The 27,956-nt window shown below is 38.2% G+C and overlaps 1 protein-coding gene and 1 long non-coding RNA gene across 5 annotated transcripts; one reads left to right on the top strand and one right to left on the bottom strand.

The window, feature by feature from the left end:
• Positions 1-7: 7 nt before the first annotated feature.
• On the top strand, positions 8-26,187 carry lipeb (lipase, hormone-sensitive b). 4 transcript variants are annotated; one of them, XM_077212951.1, is made up of 14 exons: positions 8-132; positions 2,670-2,704; positions 6,332-6,573; positions 6,902-7,186; positions 7,889-7,979; positions 10,262-10,407; positions 11,063-11,248; positions 11,860-12,012; positions 15,115-15,259; positions 16,540-16,767; positions 19,181-19,321; positions 21,287-21,507; positions 24,484-24,744; positions 24,918-26,187. In XM_077212951.1, the coding sequence occupies exons 2-14, from the start codon at positions 2,689-2,691 to the stop codon at positions 25,323-25,325; spliced, it is 2,523 nt and encodes an 840-aa protein (XP_077069066.1). In that variant the 5' UTR covers positions 8-132; positions 2,670-2,688; the 3' UTR covers positions 25,326-26,187. The 4 variants fall into 4 exon arrangements, with proteins under 4 accessions (XP_077069066.1, XP_077069058.1, XP_077069085.1 ...); XM_077212970.1 differs by having other exon boundaries at positions 23-132; positions 2,663-2,704; XM_077212960.1 differs by lacking the exon at positions 8-132 and adding an exon at positions 3,147-3,208 and having other exon boundaries at positions 2,675-2,704.
• LOC143721981 (uncharacterized) lies at positions 16,976-19,302 on the bottom strand. Its single transcript, XR_013196808.1, has 2 exons — positions 18,516-19,302; positions 16,976-18,277 (listed from the first exon to the last, which is right to left on the bottom strand). It is a non-coding gene; the product is annotated as an uncharacterized LOC143721981 (long non-coding RNA).
• Positions 26,188-27,956: the final 1,769 nt, after the last annotated feature.

The following is a 27,956-nucleotide window of genomic DNA, read 5'->3' as shown; positions in this document are numbered from 1 at the left end:
TGGGAGTGATTCTAATTTCGTAGAATGATTCGTGTTTGAGGAAGATGGCGTCTTCAAAGAAGTCTGGGAGCGGTGTTCTTGAAAAAACATTAAACAGGAGGCGCTCGTCAAAGCACAAAGAAGTTCCAATAGGTATATTCTCGTTTAATAAACATAACCGCTTTTAAGGGGGAAGGGGAAGCTGTCGCTTGTAAATCTCATCCGCGCTCCAGGTTAGATAGTTCCAGAAGTGTCAAAAAGAAGATTAAAACCCTTACGCTCACTGTGTACAGTAATTCTGGACCAATGAACCACGCCGTATGAGTACTGGTATTTCCTTACTTATATGTAAACAGACATTTTGAAATATCTCAAGAGGCTGTAGCTCTTAACCAACAGGTTTTTAATCACGTTTGAGACGTTTTGTGTAATGGAAACTGTACAACTGTAACGTTAGCTAGTGTAGTGTGCATTGATGACATTTCCACGTAAATTGATTACATTGTAGCCGGCTAATACATTGATGTTAACTGTGGTTTCACTGTTCTTAGACAGGAGAGAATACGTTTGAATGACCTGTGATTATTTGCTTTAACTTTGCTGTAGTAGCCTACATCAGGATATACTTGACTCATGAATGGTCGAGACTGGATGTAAGCTTATAATCACAGTGTATGTAGTAAGTGTAGCCTAGATGTTCTTAAACATTTTCACTTTAAGATGGTTGTGAAGATAGGGTATGTGTTGACCTCAATTAAGGGCAACTGTTTTGACTGTTTTCAAAAACCACTGTGGGCTTTCAAATAACCTTAAAGGTTATAAGGTTTCAAATAACCACACTATTATTGAAATGGTGCAAGCAGTTCCCATGTTCTCTGTGTCGCAATGGCAGAGCGTCATTGGCTGTTTGGTTTCAGGTTTTCACTAGACCCCAGTCTTGTCCAGAGGATCAGTGTGAGGTTTTGCCATCTAAACACACTCAGCCATTTTAACTTCTCAGATGTGCAGAAGAACAGTATGAAAATATGTGGTCTTGTACATTCATATATTGAACATATCAGGCTGTTCACATTATGTGTGTTCGGTATAAATAAGTTGTGTCACTTGCTGTTGTTGTGTTTGGATCAGAGTGAAAGGAAACTCTTTACTGATGTCAGGGCTAGGGCATTGTTTTCTTTTCCTGTTGAGATGATTTGACCACATTTACAAAATAATCTGGGACAAAGGTCAGCTTCGATCCTTCCTTCCATTATTCCTTACAGCTAGCCAAATGAAAATGAATAAAGGATGTGCATGTAGAACAAAAAGAGAAAGTTCAGATCTGGTCAGTTTACTTTGGTTCTTGTCTTAATGTCCCTATCACAAGTATTCTTAGTAGAAATGTGTGGTCCTTGATCCATGAGGATGCGAAATGCAAGTTAACTGTGAGAGCCTTTTGGAGCTTATGGTAAAAATAAGCTTGCTTATACCATTAAAAAATCCGAAAAATTCCGATTTGCCAGAAACTAATCTCCAGTAATTTATTTTTATAACTAAAATATTGCAGACATTTTACAATACATGAGTGTTGTTACACAAATTTGACAGTTTGCCCTTTGAAATTATAAAGAAGTAATTTCCCCTTAAGAATTGATAGCTATATGATTGGGTCTTTAACATGCTCACTTGCTGCCATGCCATTAAACTTGGTGTATTGAAGTGCATTCATGGTTTGTGAAAATTATTGAGTTCATTAGACAGTTAATATATTCTAAGGAATAATATTGCATATTGTTTATTCTGTTTTTAAAGTTTGATAGGAAAAATTTAATGGAGAGGGATGCATGATGTATCAGTATCATATTAGAGAATTTTTAATTTTACATTTTGATTTCCTTTGCTTTTATCTTACACCAACCTAGTAAGTTAATCTTTAAAAACACTAATTTAATTAAAAAAAATTATCTCTGTCAAATGAATGTTTTGTAAATTCCTTTTTCTTCAATTAAGACGCATTGTGATGGCTAAAGTTACTTGTGGCATTGATGTTTTTATAATTCATTTTAGTGTTTTATTTTTTATTATTTTTATCAGCTATAACATAAAAGTAGTTTTCTGTATCGGCTAATAGTATCTGTATTAATATCAGCGAGTCCCTAGTTATTAAATGTAATCTAATTAAACTAATGCCAACATTTTTTACGGTGTAGTTTTTTAGTTAGTCAGAAATATATTTTAGTAATTAATGTATTATACAGTGTGACATGCATATTACTGTTTCGCCATATGATGTAATACAACCACTGCCAAATGACATATTTGAAGTCTGTATGGTATCCAGATATCCAGTCGGTATCCAGACAGTTAGGGTGAAGGGCACTGGTGAATTTGTTTTCATTGTACATTGGGTGAAAAGCCATCTCACCATAACAGAGGGACAGTTGGTATGGGAGAAAATAACAAAGCTGTTCTCTCTAGGGAATGAGAGGAATTAGACTAAAGGGAGGCGTAGTTCACAGAAAAGAAGAGGGGACGAAATAGAAAGTGACAATGTCATGTCGTCATCTGAGGGGACGAACAGGTGGGAGGGAGGGCGATTGCAAGCGTCCAATCGAAACACTCTATCTTACTGTCTTCCCCTTTTGTTTACCTCCCCCTTCACATGTCTCTATTTCCCTGGCTCCATGGCTGTGCTGGTATTGAGGGGACAGGACGCACAAGGACTCCAGCATGAGTTCAGAAGAGGGTAACGTTCAGGGATAAGTCCCTGTTTTGTGTGTGTGTGTGTGTGTGTGTTTAGGTTGCAAATTCTCACACTTAAGCTCTGCTTTGCTCCCTTGCATCCCTTACAAGTGTCTTGTTGCTCCTCTGCTGTGGGTTGTGATGTATGCTTTTTGGGTGAATTGTATTCATGTATTTTAGCGCAGTGTCACTTAAAAAGCAGGTGTCCTTGCAGTAGTTTGACGTAGCTGGCTAGGCCAGGCTTTGGCTGTAGATATGTTTGGATGAATTGAGAAGTACTCTCATTCAGAGTAGACACCATTTGGTAGGCTTTGTTTTTTTGGATGCAGCTGTTTTCTTTCTTTGTGGTTTGATTGATTGATCCATTGGGATTGTGGTACTAATTGGAATGAACAGTGTTGATTGATAAATGTACTTACCATCTTCTGTCCAACAACTGAATTTAGCCAGCAGTAGGAAATATAATTTTGCAACCCTTTCTTACCACTGCAGCCACTTGAGTGTCCAGGTTTGTATACACATGACCGGCTGCAAAATCTAAAGAAAAGCTTGACGTGTTCTGACAACTATACATTATTTAAGCATATTCTCTTCGTTGGGATGATATAGTGTCAAGGAAATAATTGATTAATTTAAAATTTAACAATAACATGACTGTAAATTAAATGTAGGCTTTGTAAAAATATAAACCAAAACATTAGGACTAAATGTGCAAAAAAAAAATTAAAACGACTAATACTGTATTTCCAAGTCTACTAGCAGCAGCAGTATCGTTTAATCGACTAGTCTCACGCATCCCTAGTAGCAAATATACTCAATTTTCAGATATCTGCAGCCATTGCAGGATTTTTCAAAAGAAAGTTATATGTACATTTATGATGTTACAAAAGATTTATATTTCAAAAAAATGCAGTTCTTTCATCAGAGAATCATGAAAAAATGTATTAGGGTTTCCATAAAAATAATAAGCAGCACAACTGTTTTCAACATTAATAATAATGAGAAATGTTTCTTGAAGCAAATGAGCGTATTAGAATGATTTCTGAAGGGTCATGTGACACTGAAGACTGGAGTAATGATGCTGAAAATTAGACAACTTTAATTGAAAAGTTTGGGGTCAGTAAGATGTTTTTGAAAGTAATGTTATTAGTCTTAATGGAGTGACATGTATTTATAGCTTTGTTGAATGAAACTACAAAATTTTCACAGTGTCACTCTTTACTTTCAGCAATTTTTAATAAAACAGTGTGGTGGCAGTTACAAGCTTACACCGAAATTCTATGAGGGCAACACCCCATATTGCCCTTAGACTTCCATTGTTAGGGGATTTCTAATAACTGTTTTTGTTGTTTGTTTTACAAATTAATCAATTTAAATTATTTTCAGTTGCAATTGAGCTGAACTCTTATATTAAACCTGCAACATAAAGTGAATAGAGTTTTTATAGATTTGTCAGCCTTTTTCCTTCATAAATGGCCCGGGTCAAGAGCCTTGCATTCTTAACTGTAGTGTTTTCAGATGCATGTGTGTGTGTTTTGCTGTGGTAAACTTCTGGGAAGTGTTTCATTGAGTAAAGAGATTGGGTGGTAGGTTCTCTTGTTGCACATGTTTCCATAATGAAAAATTTAGATAATCTATGGGCATGAGGTTCATTTAGTCAGTGCTCCAATAGCTTCTGAACTGAACCCCATCACAGCTGTGAAAGTCATTGCTACATGAGCCAAACTAATTTTACAATAGTTGTTTGATTATATCTCAATGGAAGCAGTTTGAGCAGTGACACAGTAACATGCTTGGTTCCCCATGCAGATTAGGACACTAATCTCTCAGGTCTGGCTACAGCCTTTAGAATAAGGACAGGGTACAGAAATGGAAGAGAAGAGAGGAAAATTCTTTTTAAGAGAGGAAGATGTATTGTTTGTGTTTGCCAATGAAGGGAAGAGAATCACTGCCAGTTAGAGAGGCAACATGAAAAAGGGAGAGTTTGGAAAGTTGGAGAAGAGAATGACTGGACACGTGATGGGTGGGCTATCTGGGGTAAAGGGCAGAAAGGAAAAGGCCAGGGCTGTTTAAACCCATGTGTGCAGCAGATAAGAGGAGATCTTGGGAATTCAGCTCTAAATAACATTGGACATGTAATGCATTTAAGAAAAAAATTGTCTAAACTTTTTGCATTGACAAAGTAAGCACTTTGGATTCAGACATTCAAAGCCCAAATCGTTTTTGCTGTTTGTAAAAAAAAATCTTGCAACCACAATGTAAACTAATACAAGCTTCTGTAAGTTTGTCTTCAACCATTGCTTAGGTTTTGATTACCCTTAGTTGTGGGGCAATGCCCTATCTGGGATTATATAAATTATTATATGTATGATCTTTAATAAAAATAATAAAAATAATTATTATGCTCAAGATGTATTTGCTTGCATTTGTGTATGTTTTTATTAAATCATAAAAAGCTGAAGGTTTATGGTTCTGCTATTCCTGGCATTACCTGCTGTTGTGAAGTTGCTTGTGGTTCTCTCGGTTGTCATGTCGCTGAGCGCAACAGATTGACCTAGTCACCTGTATTGTCTCTGTATCTGGCATGGCCATCTTGATCAGATAAATGTGCGTGAGTGTATACAGTGGCTGGCTGATGGCCATCCGTCACTGGTTACTCAGTATTATGTCATGTGATCTTGTCCACAGCTTCAGTCTCCTGTAGCTTGCTGTTCTTACTGTTTCTTATTTTCCTGTTGAGAAAACAAGCAACAGTAGTTTTCTTAGTTGTCAGTGTCTTGTAATATGTTGAAAGCTGAATTTTAAGCTGCCATTACTCCATTCACTGTCACTTGATCCTTTTACAACCATCTCAGGCCATTTAACCTTATCATTTTGCTGAATCCTGGCTGAATAAAATGGAGATTTGGTTCCTTGCCACTGTCAAGCTTTTGGCTTGCTTAGTTGAGGACACTTAATATTCAACAATATTATTGATCATTGATGCCATTTTTTGAGAACTGAACTGATCTGGAAGATGACATCACTGTTTTCCCCAGAGTGGCTGTATAGATAAATGAACTAAATTAATAACTTTTTTTTTTACAACAGAAATGGACCATGACTGAACTTACTTAAGCTGGACTATAAAACTGGACTATTTCTTCTAGATCTGCTGTACAGACAAAAAAAACTTTGTTGCATTATTTTCCTGTTATCACTGTAAGGCTGCTTTGAAACAATCTATAATGTAAAAAGCGCTATATAAATAAAGGTTAAAAAAAGAAGAAAAGTATTAATTTCTTTAAAAAAAGAAAATCCTAAGGATCCCACACTTCGAACAGTAGTGTGCTCTAGAAACAACTCCTAATATATTATGCAATTTTGTTTCTTTCGCACATTTATCTTGTTTCAAGGATGTTTGGATATTGTAGAAACATGAAAAAGTAGTACTGATGAACAAAATTATTTTCTGAGGCATTTCCAGTTGATTGATTTATAAAATGCTTATAGTTCTTTTTATTACCACAGTCTACACAAATGCTTGCCTTTTGTCCTGAGCTTAATCACTCTTTATTGGCTTTAAAGTATTTTAGTGTGTGTGCCAATTTGAAGTAATTCTTGTGTCCTCAACGCATCCGATCCCCTTTAGTGATGGACACCAAGGCAGTTTTCACTGCCTTGTTTGACGTGTGTGAAGAAAATGCCGCCTTTTTCTCTGGGGCCACAAAGGGCCAAGCTGGGGATGCAGCTCAGCGCCTGGTGGACGCCATGACCACCATCCAGGAACATGCCCGGAGCCTGGAGCCGGTCATCTCTGGATTCGCTGCCATCTACCACCATTTTGACTTTGACCCTCATATCCCCGCCAATGGATATCGCTCCCTTGTTAAGGTGCATTTCTGGCTGTGTTTAATGATTTTAATGAGTTAGCTTGAGGGCAAGAGAAGTCTTTCCTTCCTGCCTCTTTCCTCTCCCTGCTGTAAATGGCTACTTCAAGTGCATCATTTTCAGCAGTTAGTCATCACAGGTAACTGTTTACATATTGGTAACTGCTTTTGTTAAGCTCATTTCCTTGCTCCTTCCGCGCTTGTCCTTTCTATGACTTTGTTTCTCTCAATAAGCAGGTTTACATTGCACCTCCTTTCTCCTGCAAGATGCATTTGTGAATATTTCCTAGCATACACCTCAATTCACCGCACTCTGTCATCCTTTTCCTCAGGTGGTGCGCTGTTGCCTGCTCCACATCATCCACAAAGGGCGCTATATCACATCCAACAGGCGAAGCATCTTTTTCCGCGCCAGCCACAATGCGGCAGAGATGGAAGCATACTGTAGTGCTCTGTGTCAGCTCAGGGCGCTGCTCTATCTAGCTCAGAGACTGCTTCATGACAACAGCCACGGCAACCTCTTCTTCCAGGAGGAAAGTGGCCTCAGTCAGAGCTTCCTGAGAGAGTACGCCTCCATGCATAAGGGCTGCTTCTACGGCCGCTGTGTTGGATTTCAGGTGTGTGTGTGTTCAAGAGCGCATGAGCTTGTGACTCACAGGATTCCACTGACAAATGATTATCACATTTCTACTGTAAGGTTGGAATCTCGTTTTCAACAAAACCATCGTTGCTAAAAAGATTCAAAAGGTTTAATGCAAGAACTAAGACCAAAACTCTGTTTAAATATAATTAAGAGAGGTTTTCCCATACATGTTTTTATAATATAACAACAAAGTCATAGACAGCAATAATTTCATGTTACACATTTTGCATTTTAATATTTTCATATTTACATATATTTATTTTTTTACAAAAAAGTTCACTGACTTTCAAAAGTTTGGGTTCAGTCATTTTTTTTCAGTAAATTTAATACTTTTATTTAGCACGGATGCGTTAGATTGGGCAACAGTGACAGTAAGGACATTTACAATGTCACAAAAGATTTCGATTTCAAATAAATGCTGTTGGAGGTTTCCTCAAAAATGTTAAGCAGCACTGCTATTTTCAACATTGATAATATTAAGAGATGTTTCTTGAGCACCAAATCAGCATATTAGAGGGATTTCTGAAGGATCATATGATACTAATTGTAATAATATTTCACAAAATAACAGTTTTGAGTGTATTTCAGCTTTGGTTTATCACGTATTTTAAAAATATTTTCTCCTGCCATATTTTTTCATGTTTTATGATAAATATCTTGTTCTCTGTCCTTTTAGTTTACTCCTGCCATCCGTCCATGCCTGCAGTCAATTGCTATTGGCCTGGTTGCCTTTGGAGACAACTACAAGAAGCATCAGTCGGGGATAGGTGAGTAGAGCTGTCACATTCAGACTGGTCTGATAAACATTCCTTTATTTGCATCCTGATTTATGGGAACAGGCAGGGGCGGAGTGGGACCAAAAAATCTACTGGGAAATTTCGCAGACTAACGGACGGTATTTTTTTTTTAGAGAAAAAAAATTAATAAATTTGCAAGAACCCTTGCAAAAATATTTTCAATAGACTAAGAAAGCCACCACTACTGGTCATATATATGGTTAGATTGATTTGTTTAGATCCAGTTAAGTGTCCCACCACTTTTTCTCAGGATCGATATTATTTAATATACTATTAAATAAGAGATCTAGCGCTAAAATGTGTTGTTTTTGAACTCGAGCTGAGCGCTTGTTGCCGCGGTGATCGGTTGCGTGGATACAGTGTTCTCTTGTATGAGGTCTTCACTCGGACCCGCGCTATTCATTCCGGTGAAATCACAAAATAAAATGCACACAAACGTGTCCCTGCTTGATATAGACTTTCTATAACCACTGATGAACATATTCAGTTTTGATGAAAGAAAAAAGAAAAAACTATACGAGTGTGAATTAGAACCCGTAACCTCTGACACGCTTGGCAAAAGATCTACCACTAGACCATTTAAGAACTCAAAAATAGACGGGTCGATGCATTTATTTACGCGTTGAGCAGAGAGGCTGTAGGCTACAGTTTGACAAGCGGATAGCGGCCGCACACCAGGCCGCCGGATGGTGTTGCTCAGAACCTGCAATGTATAGCAGCTAACTAATATCAGACCGGCCTTCGTGGCCTCGAAAAACACTACCGGCCCACTGGGAAAAGTCCCGACTCTCCCGATTGCCATTCCGCCCCTGGGAACAGGTAACCATTTCACACTACACTACTCTTTGCTAGAGTCTGCACAGCAGGTTTCCCCCTTGTGTTAATTTAGGACACAAAAGTGCAGTTGTAAACACTGACCTGCAGAGGCATTCTAATATTGTTTCTTGTGCTGAATGCTGCACTCTAGTGGAGGCAGGAGATATTGCACCATATGGTGAGTAGCTCTCACAGAGGGTGGTATGGATGATAGAAATCTCTGTCCTTCCCAAACCTATTCTATTCTTATCTATTCTGCTAGTATATTACCTTTGTCCTCTTTAGAGATAAGTGCCTGTGCCTACTAGGGGTGGGAATCTTTACGGACCTCCCGATCCGATCTGGTTTCCGATTCTGGGAATCACAATCTGAATTCAAAACAATTTGTGATCTACATTTTTTTTCTTATCAATGAGTTTACCGACTTTGAATATCAAATTTATTGGTGAAAATTTATTAAACGACTTCTATAATTATAAGTACTTGTACATTTTGAGATGCAAGTGTGTTGTGTGTTTAACCACTTACAAGGAGTCTTTCACATGAGCATTTAAAAGCAGCTGTCTGTTGGTAAATGGGTTTTGTGTATCAAATATATATACTGCATTCTAGACCGCATCGATTATGCTTTCGTAGAGCATTTGGAAGAGAAAAATCTGAAATGCGTATACCGAAATACTTTTCTCACAGCGCATATCCTGTGCAATCAAGCCTGCGATTGCCCTTTTATTTCGCTTCAACCCCTTGTATTGCGCTCATGAACCTTAATGCAAGTTTATAGACTTGTTCGATGGTTTTTGTTTGTGTGTGATTGGTAGCAAGCAGAATATGTCTCTCTCTTGTGCAAGGATTCTCAACTCTGGCCCTCGAGGTCTACTTTCCTGCAGAGTTTAGCTCCAACCTTGATCAAACTCTCCTGTCTGTATCTTTCTAGTAATCCTAAGGAGCTTAGATAGCTTGTTCAGGTGTGGTTGATTCGGGTTGGAGCAAAACTCTGCAGGAAAGAGGATCTCGAGGGCCAGAGTTGAGAAGCCCTGCTCTAGCGCTGACAAGTGCCATCATAAATATGCTGGGGGGAATCTAAACTCTGGATCGATTCTGAAGTTTGAGAAGAGAACCGTGATGCATCTTATTTTTTTCTCCCACCCCTAATTCCTATGCTGTGCTTCAGAATGAGAGCAAGACTGGTTGCAGATCAGTTCTTACTTTAAGTGTCTATTGATGTTTGTAAATATTAACCTAATTGCTCATGCATGTTTGTCAAGGAAAGATGATCGAGGTCCCTATTATTTGTGTGTTTCTGTTTGTTGGAAAACCCACTTTCATTTCTCTCTCTCCCCCCCTGTATTACTGTCCAAGTAGGATGTCCTGGTGTGATATTCTAGTTATGTAGACAGGCATTCATCTAACGGTCTATTTGTCTGTGTTTCTCTCAGGTGTAGCAGCCAGTTCTTTCCTCACCTCTGGGAAGTATGCCATTGACCCTGAACTGAGAGGTCGGGAGTATGAACGCATCACGCAGAACCTGGATGTTCATTTTTGGAAGACATTCTGGAACGTTACAGAGACTGAACTTTTATCAGTTAGTATTAAACATCTGTGTGTTTCAGTTAGGGCATCACAATTAATTGAAACAATTGGTTTGAGATTTGACCTTGTATTATTAAACCACAAAAAAAATGCTGCCTGAAATTAAAGAAATTATGCCTGAAGCATATTACCACTGTAATAAAATTGTAATCTTCAAAATAATAATGGTAATTCAGTATTGCTATTACTAGTAATATATTAATTATATTACATTATATTTGAACTGGGGTTAAAAAAAAGTGAGTGCAAATTAACACTGGGCCCCAGCTAAATGTGTAATAAAATTAAAAATATATTTAAAAAAACCTTTCTAAACATACTACATTTTAAACGCATTTAAAGGACACTGACAACAGAGTGTTGGCAAAACATTTTAATCTTAATATCTTAGCTCTTTCATTAGAAATACGAGATACCAATAGTTTACAAGGCAGTTCAAATTGCTTTGACAATATTTGTCAAATAGTCCCTTGAGTTATAAAACTCCTTGCACCAGTGTCTTTTTAATATACCCGAAAATCTTTTGCTACAGCTGATCAGATCTGTTTATGACCAGTCCAAGTTCTCATATTGCAAAGTTCAATTCACATAGTAGAAAAAGGTTTCTCTCTCTCTCTTTCTTTCTCCCTCTCTCTCTCTCTCTCAAGGGTCTGATGTCTATAACGGCCACAACCGTGAAAGTAAATCGAGCCCTTTCTGTGCCCCCTGTGCCCTTTGACCTGCCGTTGGTGGCGGATCCCACCCACACTGTGACCGTGTCTCCTCCAGCAGCTCATACCGGCCTGGGTCCTGTGCAGATGAGGTTGATCTCATATGAGCTGAGAGAAGGACAGGTACACACAGTTCATATTGATGTCATTGACCATCTTAATTAGTCTTGAAAGATAATCATCTCAATTTTTTGTTACTCCTCCTCACAGAAGCTAAAGCATGAACTTTTCATTTGAACCATAATTTGACCTACTTTGTTCTTCAAAGAGAGTCATTTTTCCACTATGCACGCTCTTCTCTTGTCAATAAATAACTATGGACAGAAAGCAAGGAATGAATAATGAGGTGCGCTTAGCTAAATAAAGCGGTTAAGTTTTTATCCTTTTATCTCCTTTTATCCTTTACTTAAAGCCCTATAATTCCTGATATACCTCTCTATGTCATGGGAGGACTTGAATTGGTTGCAGTGTAGATGATTAAGATGTAATGATGTTTAAAAAGCCTACTTGACTTTTCTTTACACCCTTTGAACTCCTATTGATCCGGCTGAGACGTAAACGTGTTTAAGAACCATGCGCCCGTAGTGTTTAATTACACGTCTCTTGTCTAAGAGTTTTTGTCTTCGTGTGGAGTCCAGAGCTTTAAAGAGATTCAAATGTTCCATAGGTTGCTCTTTATTGTTCTGGTGCTTATAGTATATATATCATTTTATATTTTTATTTTCTGTCTTCAGGACAGTGAGAAATTACTAGCACTGTGTCGTTCAGAGGGGGGCCAGATATCTCTTTCTTTGGGCTTAAAGCCGAAGCGCCATCCCCCTTCCCCATGGCTGGTGTTGCACTTCCACGGAGGAGGCTTTGTGGCTCAGACTTCCAAATCACATGAGGTATCTCTTCGCCTCTTCTTTCCTCACACATCCTATATGCCCCCTGTTTCATCCTACCGTAAATGATGCAGACCTGTTACTTTGAAGTCATCAGGTATATGATTTACACCGGAAAATCTTATAGACTTACTTTAAATCTAGGAAGCAGAATATTTATGACATTTCCACCAAAATAATTTTCCCCTAATAATTTTTATTTGTAAAATAAGTTTTTTGTTTACTATTGTGACAAGAATGTCTTGATATGAAAAATGAGACCAGTGATGAAAAATCAAGGTAAAGTCACTTAGCAGAATATTTTTGTGTCACTTCATGCTGTAATTTTGTCAAATGATATTTAGGGAAAAAAATATAAAAATATTTGGGATACATAAAATGTTAGCTGTGAAATTAACAGTAGCAAAATGAAAGTGTTAAAAAGTGTAAAAGGGTCATTTGCCATTTGCATTTGATTGTGTCCCTTGTCTCATGCAAAGTATAAGACTTCTGCTCTGTTAAAGTATCATATTATCACTGCACTCATGCAAAATTCACAGAAATAACTCACCAGCGGCAGCCTGCATTCTTGACACATTGCATTAGCTGCTTGAACGAGCTCCACTCAACAATGGACACGTTGATATGAAATGTAACTGGCAGTCAGAGCAACATGTTGTGACGCCTGTCAGCACGCATCATTCCTTTGAACTACTAAACAACAAAACTTCGAGTGAGAGCAAGAAAAAAGACTGAAGTATCTGAGAAGAAATATGCTCATTCCCTAAGTGTTTTCTCTTAAAGCTACAATGTATTTTTTTGTCACCACTAGGGGTCGCTAACCTCTTGCAATAACAAAGGCGTAACTTGTTGTCATGCTGATGGATCTAATAATGTTTATGGATGAGTGAATACATTGATGTTTTTAACATGACTGCGGTATGAAGCAGGTCGCGATTGCTAATGAGAGACCGATATCAGCGCCACACGCGAGTCCCGCGGATATAAAGGAATATGGACATTTCATTCTACCGAACTTCCCGCAAGTGCTGAATCAATACTCTGTTAGAACCCGGCTCAGAGGTTATGACAAAAAAGTGGGATGCAAGAATTTAATCAAAAGATAACCAATTTATTTACAAAACAAAACCACAATTAAACACAAAATGCCGGCAGAAACAAAAACATAAGAAAAAAGACATACGGGAGAGAGAAGCACTCTCTTTCTCTCCCTCTCTCAGTGGGAAGGCAGGAAGCTTTTATCAGAAAGAGAGACTACAAAACACAGGTGTCCTCCATCCACCCTCAGGACTGCAGAACCCCACTGAAACACGAAGATAGCAAAGACAGGTATGCAGGCCGTCACAACTCGCACAGGTCAGTTTATTTGATTAATTAAACTTGTCAGGTAACGCAGTGCTGTTTAATTTGGTCTACACTATCACACTAAACTGCATTTAAGTGTGTTGAAAGTTATGTTATTCTATGTGTTAGTTTGTCTGTATTAGACTAGCAGTAAGCTAGATCAACATTAGAATAACATACTGATCATATTATAACATTTCATCATGTTGAGCTATATAACATTGATTAGTTTTATGTACATTTGCTCACCTGTCTAATAAAGTACATGCAAGTGTGGCTTCTCTGTCAAGTCGAAGTTTGTCACGGACGTGGAGCTCTCGGTATCTCGAAAACGCCCTGCTGATATTTAGCCTTGATTTAGTTCTCCTTTTGTCCCAAAGTCTGCTGGCCATGGTCCAAAATGTTTGAACGAAACAAAAGCAGCGTGAGCTAGACGTAACGCAGTTGTCCACGTCTGTTGCCATGGTTTAGTATGGCAGTACAAGCGGAAACCAGGGATAACATGGATTATTACGTCATTAACAGGCAACAAGTGAACATGGATGAGCCATTATTTAAAATTGGAATATCTCTGAAAATAAAAATTTTGGGGATATTGTAAGTACACAACTCCAGGATATATATCACACTGCAAATGATTTTTGGATTTTATTACATCTTGTAGCTTTAATGCTTGGTGAGGCATGTTTAGACGGATATTCAGGGTGACAGAAACTACTTGAAATGAACATTTAGCGTTGAAGACCCTAATTCAGGCTCTTTTCAGCAGTTGTGTCACACTGAAACCACTTTCTTAAAGCTGGAAACTACAGGAGGTCAGGATTCAGTGAGGAATTAGAAGTGTGAGCTGGGTAAGCAGTTTAGGATTTAGAACTACTTAATTGAGACAGAAGTGAAATAAAGACATAATATAAATAGTCATATGTACTACATTTCAGGATAAAACATACTTCTCGTTCATTAATAATGTACGCTACTATTACAATTTGAGCATACTACATCTTGGCAATGGGATTATCATCAATTACAGCCGTGACACTGCTATATGTATGAATATGACAACGCACCTCATGTGGCCTCATGGGATAATTGTGTCCATTAGATACACACTTTAAAATCTTGGTGGAAAAGTAGGTAATCTGGGTATTTTTACATACTGTGTGCCTACATTTGATGTATTGCTTTTCACATATTATCTAGTAAGTAGGTAGCCATATTCAGACTCTGGATAAGTGAGTATAGTATTGACGATTTTTTTTTTTGTGCATTTCTGAGTGAAATGAGAAAACATGCAGGGCAGGATTGGTTGGATTGTAGAAAGTGGGAGTTGCAAACTAAATGGAGGCAGATCTGAATGCAAGTTTACAATCAGTTGTGGAATGACAGGTTGCTGGAGGGGAGGGATTGAAAACTTATGGACCAGCACCAGAGTACACGTCGTCAAGGAAGGGATGTCTTTCTGGGGGAGAGCATGTTAATGTTTTTGATTTAAAAAATGTTAACATAAATTAAAGCAATGTGCACTGAAAAATTCATTAAAATTAATGCTGCAACTCCATGAAAAATAATATATATATATTTTTTTTTAAATTTGACATTAAACCAAACAAATACCATATTCCCTGTAAAGTGCGAAGAACAAAAGGAAGAAATAACTAAACCTGAAAATCCTGGTGTGAATTTTTCGACATAGTTTATGATTTCTAATCCCTAAAAATGTAGCGTTTTTTTATTCTTTTTTTTTTCTCTTTTTCTTTCCAGCCATATCTGAGGAGCTGGTCTCAAGACCTGAATGCCCCCGTCCTTTCAGTGGACTATTCTCTGGCCCCTGAGGCCCCGTTTCCTCGGGCTTTAGAGGAATGTTTCTATGCCTACTGCTGGGCCATCAAGAACCACAACCTGCTAGGTGAGAGGAATAGCGCCTTCTTTATACTTCCTTATGACATATATTGTGATTCATATTTGTTTCTTAAAGTCGTGATGAAACGGAAGTAGGGACAGATATTTTTTCCGTATTTTAACGTACATCTGAGTGTAACGGCGCTTATCAAAAAAGAAAAAATATTGGGCGGGGACCTGAAAGTGGAGGCAGATGAACGTGAGCTTGCAGGAGCGGGGTTTAAGCAAACTAAATGATTAGAGAAGTCCTGCACATGTCACCAGAGAGAAGTCTTTTGTTTTCACCAGAAGGTCTGTTTATGACATTTTGTCACATTAAGAGGTCGAAACATTTTTTTAAATAAAATGTGCATGATGAAAATTGATGGGGTGAATTTTCATTGTCTGCCCACTTTATGCCTCCTTTTTTGTATGGTACACAGTTTGTTGCCGGTTTATTTTCAGTGGAGTCAGCTAATCAACCTTTTTTGTCCCAAAAATCTTAATTACACCAAAACTGCTGGTGGCACACCCGTCAAGCATGATTTTGTCTTTTCATGGCTGTCATTGAACAATCGGAGGTGATTTTTATTCACGACCAATAAAACGGCATTTAGCTTTTATGTGGTCCTTCAGCTTTTATGAGTGCAAAACCTGCACTCCAACCCACATACGAAAAATGAGTTTCTTATAAAATGTCAAACACATTTTGTAGAAAAATATTTTATTTGAATCATATAATTCTGTTAGTTTTATTACCACTTTAATGAAACTGAATACAACATTTATAGTAATTGCATCATCCATCTACCAGACTGCTTTTAAAAAAGTTATTTAAATTTGAACTTTTTTTGACATTGTATGATTCAGTCACTTTATTAGTCTTTAAGAAAACTGATTAAGGTACAAGACAAGTGAAATTGGCCGACTTGACGATCTTTCATTCTGTTGTACTGTGATGGTGTCGAGATCCAACAGGGAACAAAGATGCTTATTGAAACTCTGCTCACACTCGGTCTGATTACAGCAGCGTAAACATATTCATCATTCAGTGTTCTCTCACCTCCACTATGTATCTCTGGATCATGACGCAGGTCTTGCACTTCTAATAATTCTCTTTTGGTGTGAAAACCACACCACATCAGTGATAAAAATGTGACCTAATTTTTGAATTATGGAGTGTATTTATCTTCTTGATTCTCTAAATAATTTATTTTATTTGATCTATTGCTCGTTACTTCATTTTCTGCTTTGCGACCCTTTTATCATCTTTTACCCAATTATCATCTGTGCCCCTTTCTTCCTCAGGTTGGACCGGTGAGCGTGTGTGTTTTGCCGGTGACAGCGCAGGAGGAAACCTGTGTGTGACTGTGTCGATGCGGGCCGCTGCTCACGGTGTGCGCATGCCAGATGGCATCGTCGCTGCTTACCCCGCTACCCTGCTCACCGTGTATGCCTCGCCATCCCGCCTGCTCACCCTCATAGACCCTCTGTTACCCCTCAGTGTGCTCTCACGCTGCCTCAGTGCTTACGCAGGTCAGTCTGGAACCGTAATAGGTTTTTATGGCAAATAGTGCTGTGTTGTGACTCAGGTTATTAGCAAGCTGGAATGGTCAGGTCTGATGCATAATTTATCACTGGTATAAATTTAGCACATTCACAATTTAGGGAGTGCAGACACCTTAATGATGATGAATGATTTCAACAAGTAAAGTTAAGTGAAGCCACACACATCAGGAATTGATTAATAGGTTTGTATTTTGTTATAAATTATTTCATTTAGTAGTGTTTTCAATCATAGTAATGATAAAGTCAAATCAATGGCCCAAGGCTTGTATTGTCTTTTCTCTGCATGGTTAAGTGCAGTGTTGGGAGTAACATGTTACAAAAGTTATACATTACAGTAACGCATTACTTTTTGCTGTAACGTAGTAGTGTAAGGCATTACTAATCAATTTTCAGTAATATTTTTCTCAGTACATGTTCAGTAACGCTTGCGTTACAACACACTTTAAGCCCCAAGTTTAATTGTGTAAAAAAAACAGCAAGACCACAAGACATTAAAGAATGAAAATGCAAGACCTGTCCGTGGTCAGTCGGGTTTTACAGGAGTGCCGCGAGGCATGATTTCGGCCTCTGAAGACTGTACATTCGCGAGAGTGACGTATGCGCATTACTCCGAGTTTGGCCTTAGGGTCTCTATTTGATCTCTGTTTTCTTTCTAAGCAATTAGGCTATGTTTAGCCTGTATGTTAATTTCTATGGACTAAAATGACTGAGGCTGAGGGTTGGTCCTCCAATTGCACTTTACCTACTTCCCGAGAAAGCATAAGCTATGTTCATCATGCGCACTTTGTGCATGACAGTTCTTTGTTGTGAACCTCTTGAATTCAAAGAGAGTAAAATAATAGCAACAATAAGAAAAGAAAAAATGTGCATCTTGTCATGGCATTAGAGTTTACATACAGTTCTGTTGTGTTTAATATGAATAGACCCAAGCTATTCCCAGATATTGCCAGATAATCACTTTACCTCTACCATACTTTTAACAGACTTGGATCATTTGTGATTCTGTCGGTCATCCTTTCTTGCATTGTCTTGAGCCTTCACTTTGCCAATTATATGCTATATTGTTAGTAGCCTAGATAGCCCACAGTCATATGTTACATCATATCGCCTTCTACTGGATGAAAAATGCTCTGTAGTACATTTTGTCATTTTAGAATGTTAAGTTCTACCTCTGTAGTGATTTTGGTGAAAGCAACTCAAAAGTAATACAGGAGTAATGTAACGCATTACAATTCTGAGAGTATTATGGTAAGGTAAAGAAATACTTTTTAAATAACAGTAACAAGTAATGTATAATGTATTACAGTTTGGCATTAACTTGCACAACACTGGTTAAGTGTAGCAATATTGTCTTTCTGTTATAGTAGTTCTGGATACTAGGAGTGTAACGATACTCTCATGTCATGATTCGATACATATCACGATACTGAACTCACGATACGATATTATTGCAATACTCCAAGACATATGGTAAAATCTTATCAAAAAATGTACTGTTAATTAAAATGCTAAATTTGGAATTACATTGGGGGGGGTAAATGAATAGGCTTGGACTTGGTGCTGGTAACCCAATGCACAGGACAATGGTGACACCAGAATAAAAATATTCATGATTCTGGAGCTGAAAAACAAATTAATTTAGATTAATATGCTTGCACTCTTTCACTGACTAGATATATTTAAAATAATGCCACTTTTTGCTGGTAATATAAGACATTTGGCACTATCAGGAGGACATATTCCCCCATTGCATTATTATACATTATATTTAACATATATAGAAGTTTAATGTAGTACTGACACTAAAATTCTGAAAACTTAATAATTTTCATTTTGGGTGATTTTTACACAATACATATTGGCACTATCCACTATACATATTGTTGAATTTTTGTATTGCGATATATTGTTACACCCCTACTTGATACTTAGATGTTTTATTTTATTTTATAGATATTTTATTTTTTACAGATTATAATATAAGAGTGTCTTAGCAAGCCTTTTTGCTTTTATTAAAGCTCCACAAGATATTTGTGACTATAAAATGTTATAAAATGTAACCCCTACTTGATACTTAGATGTTTTATTTTGTTTTATTTTATTTTATAGATATTTTATTTTAACACTTTTATTTTTTACAGATTATAATATAAGAGTGTCTTAGCAAGACTTTTTGCTTTTATTAAAGCTCCACAAGATATTTGTGACTATAAAATGTTATAACATGTAATATTGTATATTAATATTATGTTTTAAATTACATTTAAATTTTTTTGATACATTTTTTTAATTGATTGAACCCTACACATTCGATTTGGATTTTTCCATCCCTACTCTAGTTATTTGCTTTTCCCCCTTTGTCCTCCTCTGCTGTGTGTAGGCACAGATCCACAGTTGGAGAAGCAGGTGGAGAAGGTGAGCACTTTGAGCATGGTGAGGAGAGATACTGCCTTGCTGCTCCGAGACTTCAAACAGGGGGCCTCCAACTGGATCCATTCTCTGCTGGATAGAGGAAGTGCAGGTACATGTATAGGGCTGAAATGGAGCGTATTCTGTTTTAGAGTGTACTCATTGTGCCTAGTGTGTCTAAAACGGCATTATCAATATGTCTTTTTATGATAATAATCCCTACACACACTGATGGTGATGCCTTTGTAATAGTGCAGCTGGCTAATTATTTGATCTGTTTTAATTAGGTTTAAATTAAGGCATACAAATCCCTCGCAGCACTCTGCTTTGCTTGATATAATTGGTTCCATGGTGATAATAGCCATTTGTTCAGAGCTATATGTGGTAGCTTCTGAACTCATTCTCCAGCTTGTGGTGCGTGACCCACAGATGGTTTTGTGGAAAGGGGTCCTTCTGAGCATGTGCTGACTGAAGGCTTCTGAATGGCCCTGATTCAGTCTGTATCTGTCATCTGTTGTGAAAGCATACCTGGAAGGCTAATGTATGCATGGGCCCACAACCCAATTGTCTTTTGTGTCCCAACTCCACAATTCCTTCTTCTTCTCTATAGCAGTATTATGTTTTACTAACTCGGCACCCCTTTGGCCTCAGTGATCTTCCCCATGATATTCCAACAACAGTAGTTCAGCCCCACCTCCCCTGCTTCAGTTGGTTGCTACCAATTATTTTAAAATTGTTAAAGTTATATTAGAATCCTATAATTTTTTTTGGTCTATGAGAATGAAAAATTAAACGCTATAAGGATTTGTAAATGCTAAAGGTAAAAGGATTTGTAAATGCTAAAGGTAAATTTGGGCATCACAACATTTCAGAATGAAATCTTATATTTAAGTCTTATATTTAATAACACTGTTTCATGTAATCTTTAGCAAATATGTTATTAGATGATTGCAAAGGTTCTCTAAATGAGCGAGCACAGTTGCAGTATGCAATATTGATGAATTAAAAAATCTCTAATATTTGCCAGTAATAGATATGGTACTGATGTGTTGCATTTCCAATACAATTATGTCACGAATACTCCCTTCTGACTGTGTCTGCATTTTTATTGTGGTTTTGATTGCATAGTCAGACAGCTGAACTGAAAAGCTAATAATAACTATCTCAAACAAAGCCCTTTGTAATGGTCTCACATACTGCGTTGTGCCAAATGCTCATCGGTTTTTAAGTCAATGGTTTAAATGGGCTACTATCAACCCTAGATCTCATATCATTTGAGTTCATTAGCTTTCACAGAGAGAGAGAAAGAGTAGGGCTGTGCAGGATGTCAATGCAGTGTGGCTAAAAGGCATCATTAGTGTGGTGTCACACACAACACAAACCATTCTAATTGCCTCATGATGGCCATGAATACATTATTCACTATACAAGCATAGCTGAGAATAGTTTTTCACAAGATTATGGCTATGAGCAATCCAGCGGTGTTGTTGCTGGTCGGTTGTGAGCGTTAATGTCTGTTTGTATGGTAGTTTGGGGGCCTTTATATTTTCCTGAATGTCTGTTTAATGCCACACACATGCACTTCACTTCAGACAGTCACATGCCTTACCTCTCTCCCTGGCAACTGTTTCCTCGCCAACAGCCTCCACCAATGTCCAATGAGGGTCTTTGTAATCCCCCACCCCTGTTGCTTAAAATTCATACTCTGCCCATTTGTACTCCTTTTACATATTTATTTACTTTTCTCATTTTGCCTTTCTACATATTTGCATTGAGAAATGTTTCTGGAAGCATATCTGCTCTCTGTAAGATTTCGAAGAGAAATTTCCTCTTTTCCAGCTTAGAACTTGCTTTGGGAATTCAGGATTTACATTAGTTTTGTTGTTCCACCATCACATTTTCGGCCTGTTAATATATAATATGTAGACCTTATCAAACTAAATAATAATGGGAGTGCAACATCAGTCAATATATGTGACTTTAAAAACATCAGCATCACCGGGATGTCCTTGAAATTAAATTAATTGTTACTGTTAACTCTAAAACAACCTAAATATCTCTCCTTTTTTCTATTCAGACTCTGTGAGAAAGAGCGTTTCAGAAGCGTCTCTGACCTCTCCTCACACAGACCCTCCAGTGTCTGCCAAGCCGTCTGAGTACGCCCATGGGAAAGGGTCTATGAAGAGCCAGACGTGCCAGGACTTGGGCACCCATGCTAACGAGAACACCAACCACCTTAGCACCACTACAGCCAACCACAGCTCCATCCTTGACATCACGCTGACACCCGAGAGCAAGGTACAGTTCCTCATCTTGTGCTTTAAAATGTTCTAACAAAATTTCTGTTTTCACCGTGTTCCTAAAGCTCCCGTGGTGTCGAAGGTCTCTTTTACAGATTGCAACAGTGAGTCATATTAATCATCCAGCTGATTTGCATTCTACTAGGGTGCCAATCTTTGCTACACAGCATCCATCAGGCTGTTTTTCATGGCTTTATGAGTATGTGAAACATATGCCAATATTTGCACCGATTAATTTGCACTAGAGTGAGAATGACCTAGCCTTCAACAATTAAACAGTGTTGCTTATATCATAGTCAAACATAACATTTAAATAACAGACAGTCCCATTGTTAGTAAGAATCTGGTATGTTTGCTGGAGTGCAGCACAGATGTTCGTACACAGTATCAAATTGCCATTGGTGGCAGAAAAACAGGAGTTTGTTATGCCACAATTAGCATCAGAGTCAGAGCTGTGGCAGAACGCAGGCTGTCTAATGCACAGAATTAACTGGCCTCTTAACACTGCCTGTTTTGTAATTGCTTGCAGTAAATTGTTGATCTGGTTATTTTAGTCTGGTACACTGTGTGCAAATAAATCGCTTAGCTTTTTTTGATTCTGCACAATTCTTTCACTGTATTCCTCTCTGTCCGGCTTAGTGGAGTGAGAAAGGGTAGTCCTGAGAGTTAAGTAGAAGTGCAAGAAACTCTGAGAAAGTGCAAAGGATTATGCTGCAGTGATGTCACTTGGATTTTGCATGCCATTGTTCAAGCATGTGTTAAAATCCCACAAAGAATCCCATGATACGATGACGTCAATTGCTGGATTTGAAACTCTAATTTTTACTGCCCTGGTTCAAATGAGTCATCTCAGCCTCACCTGAAACCATTTACCATCTCTGTTTTCTTATAAATTTCCACTGTCCTCTATAAGAAAATATTTAAAAAATGTATCACAGTTTCAACAAATAAAAACACCAAATCAGCATAGAGTGATTTCTGAAGGATCACGTGACACTGAAGATTGGAGTAGTGATGCTAAAAATTCAGCTTTGCCATCACCGGAATAAATTAAATTTTAAAATAATAATTAAAATTGAAAACATTTAAATATAAAATATATTTAATATATATATACAATATATATATACAATATATATATATATATATATACAATATATACAGGTCCTTTTCCAAAAATTAGCATATTGTGATAAAGTTCATTATTTTCCATAATGTAATGATAAAAATTAAACTTTCATATATTTTAGATTCATTGCACACCAACTGAAATATTTCAGGTATATCATTGTTTTAATACTGATGATTTTGGCATACAGCTCATGAAAACCCAAAATTCCTATCTCAAAAAATTAGCATATCATGAAAAGGGTCTCTAAACGAGCTATTGACCTAATCATCTGAATCAACGAATTAACTCTAAACACCTGCAAAAGAATCCTGAGGCTTTTAAAAACTCCTAGCCTGTTTCATTACTCAAAACCGCAATCATGGGTAAGACTGCCGACCTGACTGCTGTCCAGAAGGCCATCATTGACACCCTCAAGCAAGAGGGTAAGACACAGAAAGAAATTTCTGAACAAATAGGCTGTTCCCAGAGTGCTGTATCAAGGCACCTCAATGGGAAGTCTGTGGGAAGGATAAAGTGTGGCAAAAAACACTGCACAACGAGAAGAGGTGACCGGACCCTGAGGAAGATTGTGGAGAAGGACCGATTCCAGACCTTGGGGGAACTGCGGAAGAAGTGGACTGAGTCTGGAGTAGAAACATCCAGAGCCACCATGCACAGGCGTGTGCAGGAAATGGGCTACAGGTGCCGCATTCCCCAGGTCAAGCCAATTTTGAACCAAAAACAGCGGCAGAAGCGCCTGACCTGGGCTACAGAGAAGCAGCACTGGACTGTTGCTCAGTGGTCCAAAGTACTTTTTTCGGATGAAAGCAAATTTTGCATGTCATTTGGAAATCATGGTGCCAGAGTCTGGAGGAAGACTGCGGAGAAGGAAATTCCAAAATGCCTAAAGTCCAGTGTCAAGTACTCACAGTCAGTGATGGTCTGCGGTGCCATGTCAGCTGCTGGTGTTGGTCCACTGTGTTTTATCAAGGGCAGGGTCAATGCATCTAGCTATCAGGAGATTTTGAAGCACTTCATGCTTCCATCTGCTGAAAAGCTTTATGGAGATGAAGATTTCATTTCTCAGCACGACCTGGCACCTGCTCACAGTGCCAAAACCACTGGTAAATGGTTTACTGACCATGGTATTACTGTGCTCAATTGGCCTGCCAACTCTCCTGACCTGAACCCCATAGAGAATCTGTGGGATATTGTGAAGAGAAAGTTGAGAGACGCAAGACCCAACACTCTGGATGAGCTCTGGGCGCTATCGAAGCATCCTGGGCCTCCATAACACCTCAGCAGTGCCACAGGCTGATTGCCTCCATGCCACGCCGCATTGAAGCAGTCATTTCTGCAAAAGGATTCCACTACCAAGTATTGAGTGCATAACTAAACATAATTATTTGAAGGTTGACTTTTTTTGTATTAACAACACTTCTTTTATTGGTCAGATGAAATATGCAAATTTTTTGAGATAGGAATTTTGGGGTTCTCATGAGCTGTATGCCAAAATCATCAGTATTAAAACAATAAAAGACCTGAAATATTTCTGTTGGTGTGCAATGAATCTAAAATATATGAAAGTTAAATTTTATCATTACATTGTGGAAAATAATGAACTTTATCACAATATGCTAATTTTTTGAGAAGGACCTGTATATGTTTCTGTATGTGTGATCAAATAAAAAAAAGTTTTACCGACCCCAAATTTGTAACATAACTTTAAAAAAGAGCAAAAAAACAAGAATGGCCAGTGTGGCTATAATGGAGATGTTTCACTTTGTTCATCTGCCCTGGATGAACCTCGTCGCCTCGCGTCCATATCTTATTGACCTCCGTTTACCTCCACCTCTCTCCTAGCCCGAGGATGTGAGTTTCTTCCTTTGCAAAGAAGTGGATCCCTCTGTGTCAGAATCCTTTTCTGCTGTGGCCATTCCGCCCCCTGCTGGTGAGGAGGACTCCGAGACACCCCGGGAGTTTCCAGACGGCTTTGAGCCTCTGCGCTCAGAGCAATTGGCAGAAATGAACGTACAGAGCTCTCCCATCGTCAGAAACCCTTACATGTCCCCCCTTCTGGCTCCAGACAGCATGCTAAAGGGACTACCTCCCATACACATAGTGGTAAGAGTGACCAAAGACTTTTTACAATTGATGAGTTTAAGAAGATGTGTTTGGTACTTAATTTTAGGATGAGAAAATTATTTTAAATGCTTTAATTTCCCTCATAAGCACATGTAGATATTTTTATTCTGTTTGCCTATGTCTGAGACTATTCTTCATGCCCCATTTCTCAGGCCTGTCATCTGGACCCAATGCTAGACGACTCTGTGATGTTTGCCAAAAGGCTGCGAGATGTCGGTCAGCCAGTGACCCTATGTGTCGTGGATGACCTTCCTCATGGCTTCCTCAGCCTGTCACAGCTCTCTAGGGAGACTCGTGAAGCTGCTAACGTATGCATGGAGCGAATCAAGGATGTCTTCACCATGAAAGACCCTCCGCCAGAGATGCGCAAACACCGCAAATTGGAACGGACCATTCAGAAGCCTTCAGCTACCAAAAGAGACCACATTCAACTTTCGCAAGTAACCGTGCTGGAGGAGGTGGGGGTATCTGTTGGGGGAGAAGCTTCAGTTGTGGATGAGGAGGGACTTGCTGGCTTTTACCCTCCCACGAAATCTGAATCTGAAAAGATTCCTGCTTAGAATTTTGGACTGGTTTCGTTCTGAATGATACCAAAAGAGAGCTACGTAGACCAGAGTAAGGTCATATTATGTGAATTACACATTATGTGAATGATTATAGTGGATAAGAGTATTTAGAGAAAAATAAAGTAATTAAGCAATTATTAAATGATAACTTAAATAAGAGACCATTAAGAATTTACTTATAGAGAGGAAAAATTAATTCACCTCTAGCTTTATTATTTAAATCTGATGGCGTACACATGCACACTCCCTTTACATCTATATTACCACTTTGCCTTTTGGTGTGTTATACCAGCACAAAAACTAATATCCTGCCATGTTCTAAAAAAACATCCCAGCACATAACGTCATTATTACAAATGGATGTATTAACCCAAACCTCACTCCTTATAGCACTAAATGTTCTTCTACAATAATCAAATCTGTCTACAAACTGTGATTTCAACATTATACCTGTGTGTTACAATTTATACTCCATAGAATGTGTTGCTGCTAGGCATCCTGGGGCAACTGACGAAAGCATATATTAATGGTCAAATTTTTTTTCTTTATAGTAGCTTTTGAAATATTTATGACACCGAATTATAATATGGTGTTACTGTGTATGTTAATCACCCTTTATTAATCTACCTGCCTCTTGGCACCTAGAGGACATCCTGTGTGACTAGCGCTTGAATGAGATTTCTGATGCTGCTTTGTCCTCATAGAGTTCAATGATTATTAAATTCAATTAAGCGTGATCGAATTTCCACAGGCGTTCTGTGGAAGGAAAGCTCAAGTTTCACCCAATTTGTGATAGTATTACTTGTTCTGTAGTGTCCAGTCTTGTTATAGTCAATATAATATTCTATGTTGCTACTGTCATGTATTATCTTCGTAATGACATGGAGAATTGTGTTTATTGTATGTAAATGTTTACTTAAAATTGCTAGTTCACCCAAAAATTTAAATTCTGTCATTTTCTCACCCTTATGTTGTTTCAAACCTGTTTGACTATTTCTTGAAGACCGTTTCAGCAATTTTTGCTCAAACAATGAAAGCCACTGGGGTCCAAAACAAATCAACATTGGACCCAATTGACTTTCATTGTATGAGTGAGGAAAAAAAACTTTTTTTTTCTTTTTTCTTCACAAAACAATAAGTCATACAGGTTTGGAACAACACAAGGGTGAGTAAATTATGGCAGAATTTTCTTTTTCTTTTTTGGATGAATTACATTTTTAAGTCACAAGTGGTGTCAAAATTGCATATTTTGACTCATTTATATTTTTAAATGGCATATATAATTTATTATAATCATATAATAATCACATTATTTAACTGTTAGATTAGATTACTTGTCAAAAAGACAAGAATATATATACTGGTTTGAAAACTGGACAAGAGCTTAGAGAGAAAAAGAACCTGGGCTGTACCTCTCCATCACTGCCTTTCCCTCTTAGACAGCATGTCAGCGCAAGCTTCCATTATTTTTCCATCTCCCTCATTCCTTCAGTCAGTTTGTTTCCCTCTTGTTCACAGTCGTGTCATCTGTCCCCATGCATGCTGACCCATTTTATGCACTCTTTTCAATTCTCACCCAGCCCGTCCTAGAGGTATTTTAAGCAGACTCCCTTTACACCCAGCAACCTTGAGCCAATGAAATCTTTCAGCCTGCACATGTGTGATGCATACCGCTGTGAATAGCGTGTCTCTATTTGAATCGGGTCTCCCTTCTCTCTGGCACTAATTGACTCTATTGACTCTCCGGAACAAACTCGCCAACATTTTGGCCCTCCATAAAATGTATTAGTGCTGTTTGGGAGGTTTGGACCTTTGTGTGCACAGCTCTGCTATGTGACAGTGGCCTGACCTCCCGCAGTGTGTTTATATAGCGCACATATTCTGTTTAGTATTGTCAGCCTTATTATTGAAACAACGGTGGTTGTTGCTGTCATTTTAAGATTTGCTCTGCTCTAGCGGCACAGCATGACATGTCTTTTGGGACTGTATATATCCTCGGCAAAGGCCTGGTCTTTATCGGTGTGTCTATGATTAGATTAAGCTGAAGTCAGGCTTTATCTGCCTGAGAGAAAAAAATGCTGATTGCAGCATTTGAGAGTCAGTTTCTAGGAGTGTCACGATATAAAACATTTTGCTTGCTTGCTCTTTTCACCGTGTCAAAATGCCTGTTTTGGTCAGCGTGCCTCTGTATGTGCATGCAAGTTGTGTTTGTTTGTCGCACTTTGTGTTATAGTTGTGTCCACTCTGCATGGAAAAGCTTCTCAATGGATTGTGCTTTTAGATTCTACATAGTCTGTAGTCCCTTCATGGAACCATTACTAAAACTTCCAGAACTGGGAGAGGAAGGATAAGACACTCTGACGCCCTCTGGTTATCCGTTCCAGTCGAGTGGTCTCTCTAAGCTTTTTTTCTTTCTTTTTTTTTTGGAAGGACGATGTAAACTTGAATGCACTTGAGCATTTCCACCTTGTGTGTGTGACTCAAACTGCCTCCCTCAGAGAGAGATTACTCATTCATCTCAAATGTGTTATATAAAACACCATGTTAATTGACTCCTCTGTTTAAATGACCATACTTGCACTTATCACTGAGGTGTAAGCAGCCAAAACCGTCCTGCATCATCTC

This window comes from Siphateles boraxobius, unplaced genomic scaffold (genome assembly GCF_051911475.1).
Source record: "Siphateles boraxobius isolate OS27281-9 unplaced genomic scaffold, OSU_SipBor_1 12, whole genome shotgun sequence".
NCBI classification, from domain to species: Eukaryota; Metazoa; Chordata; class Actinopteri; order Cypriniformes; family Leuciscidae; genus Siphateles; species Siphateles boraxobius.
This window is presented reverse-complemented; position numbering and strand designations above follow the sequence as displayed.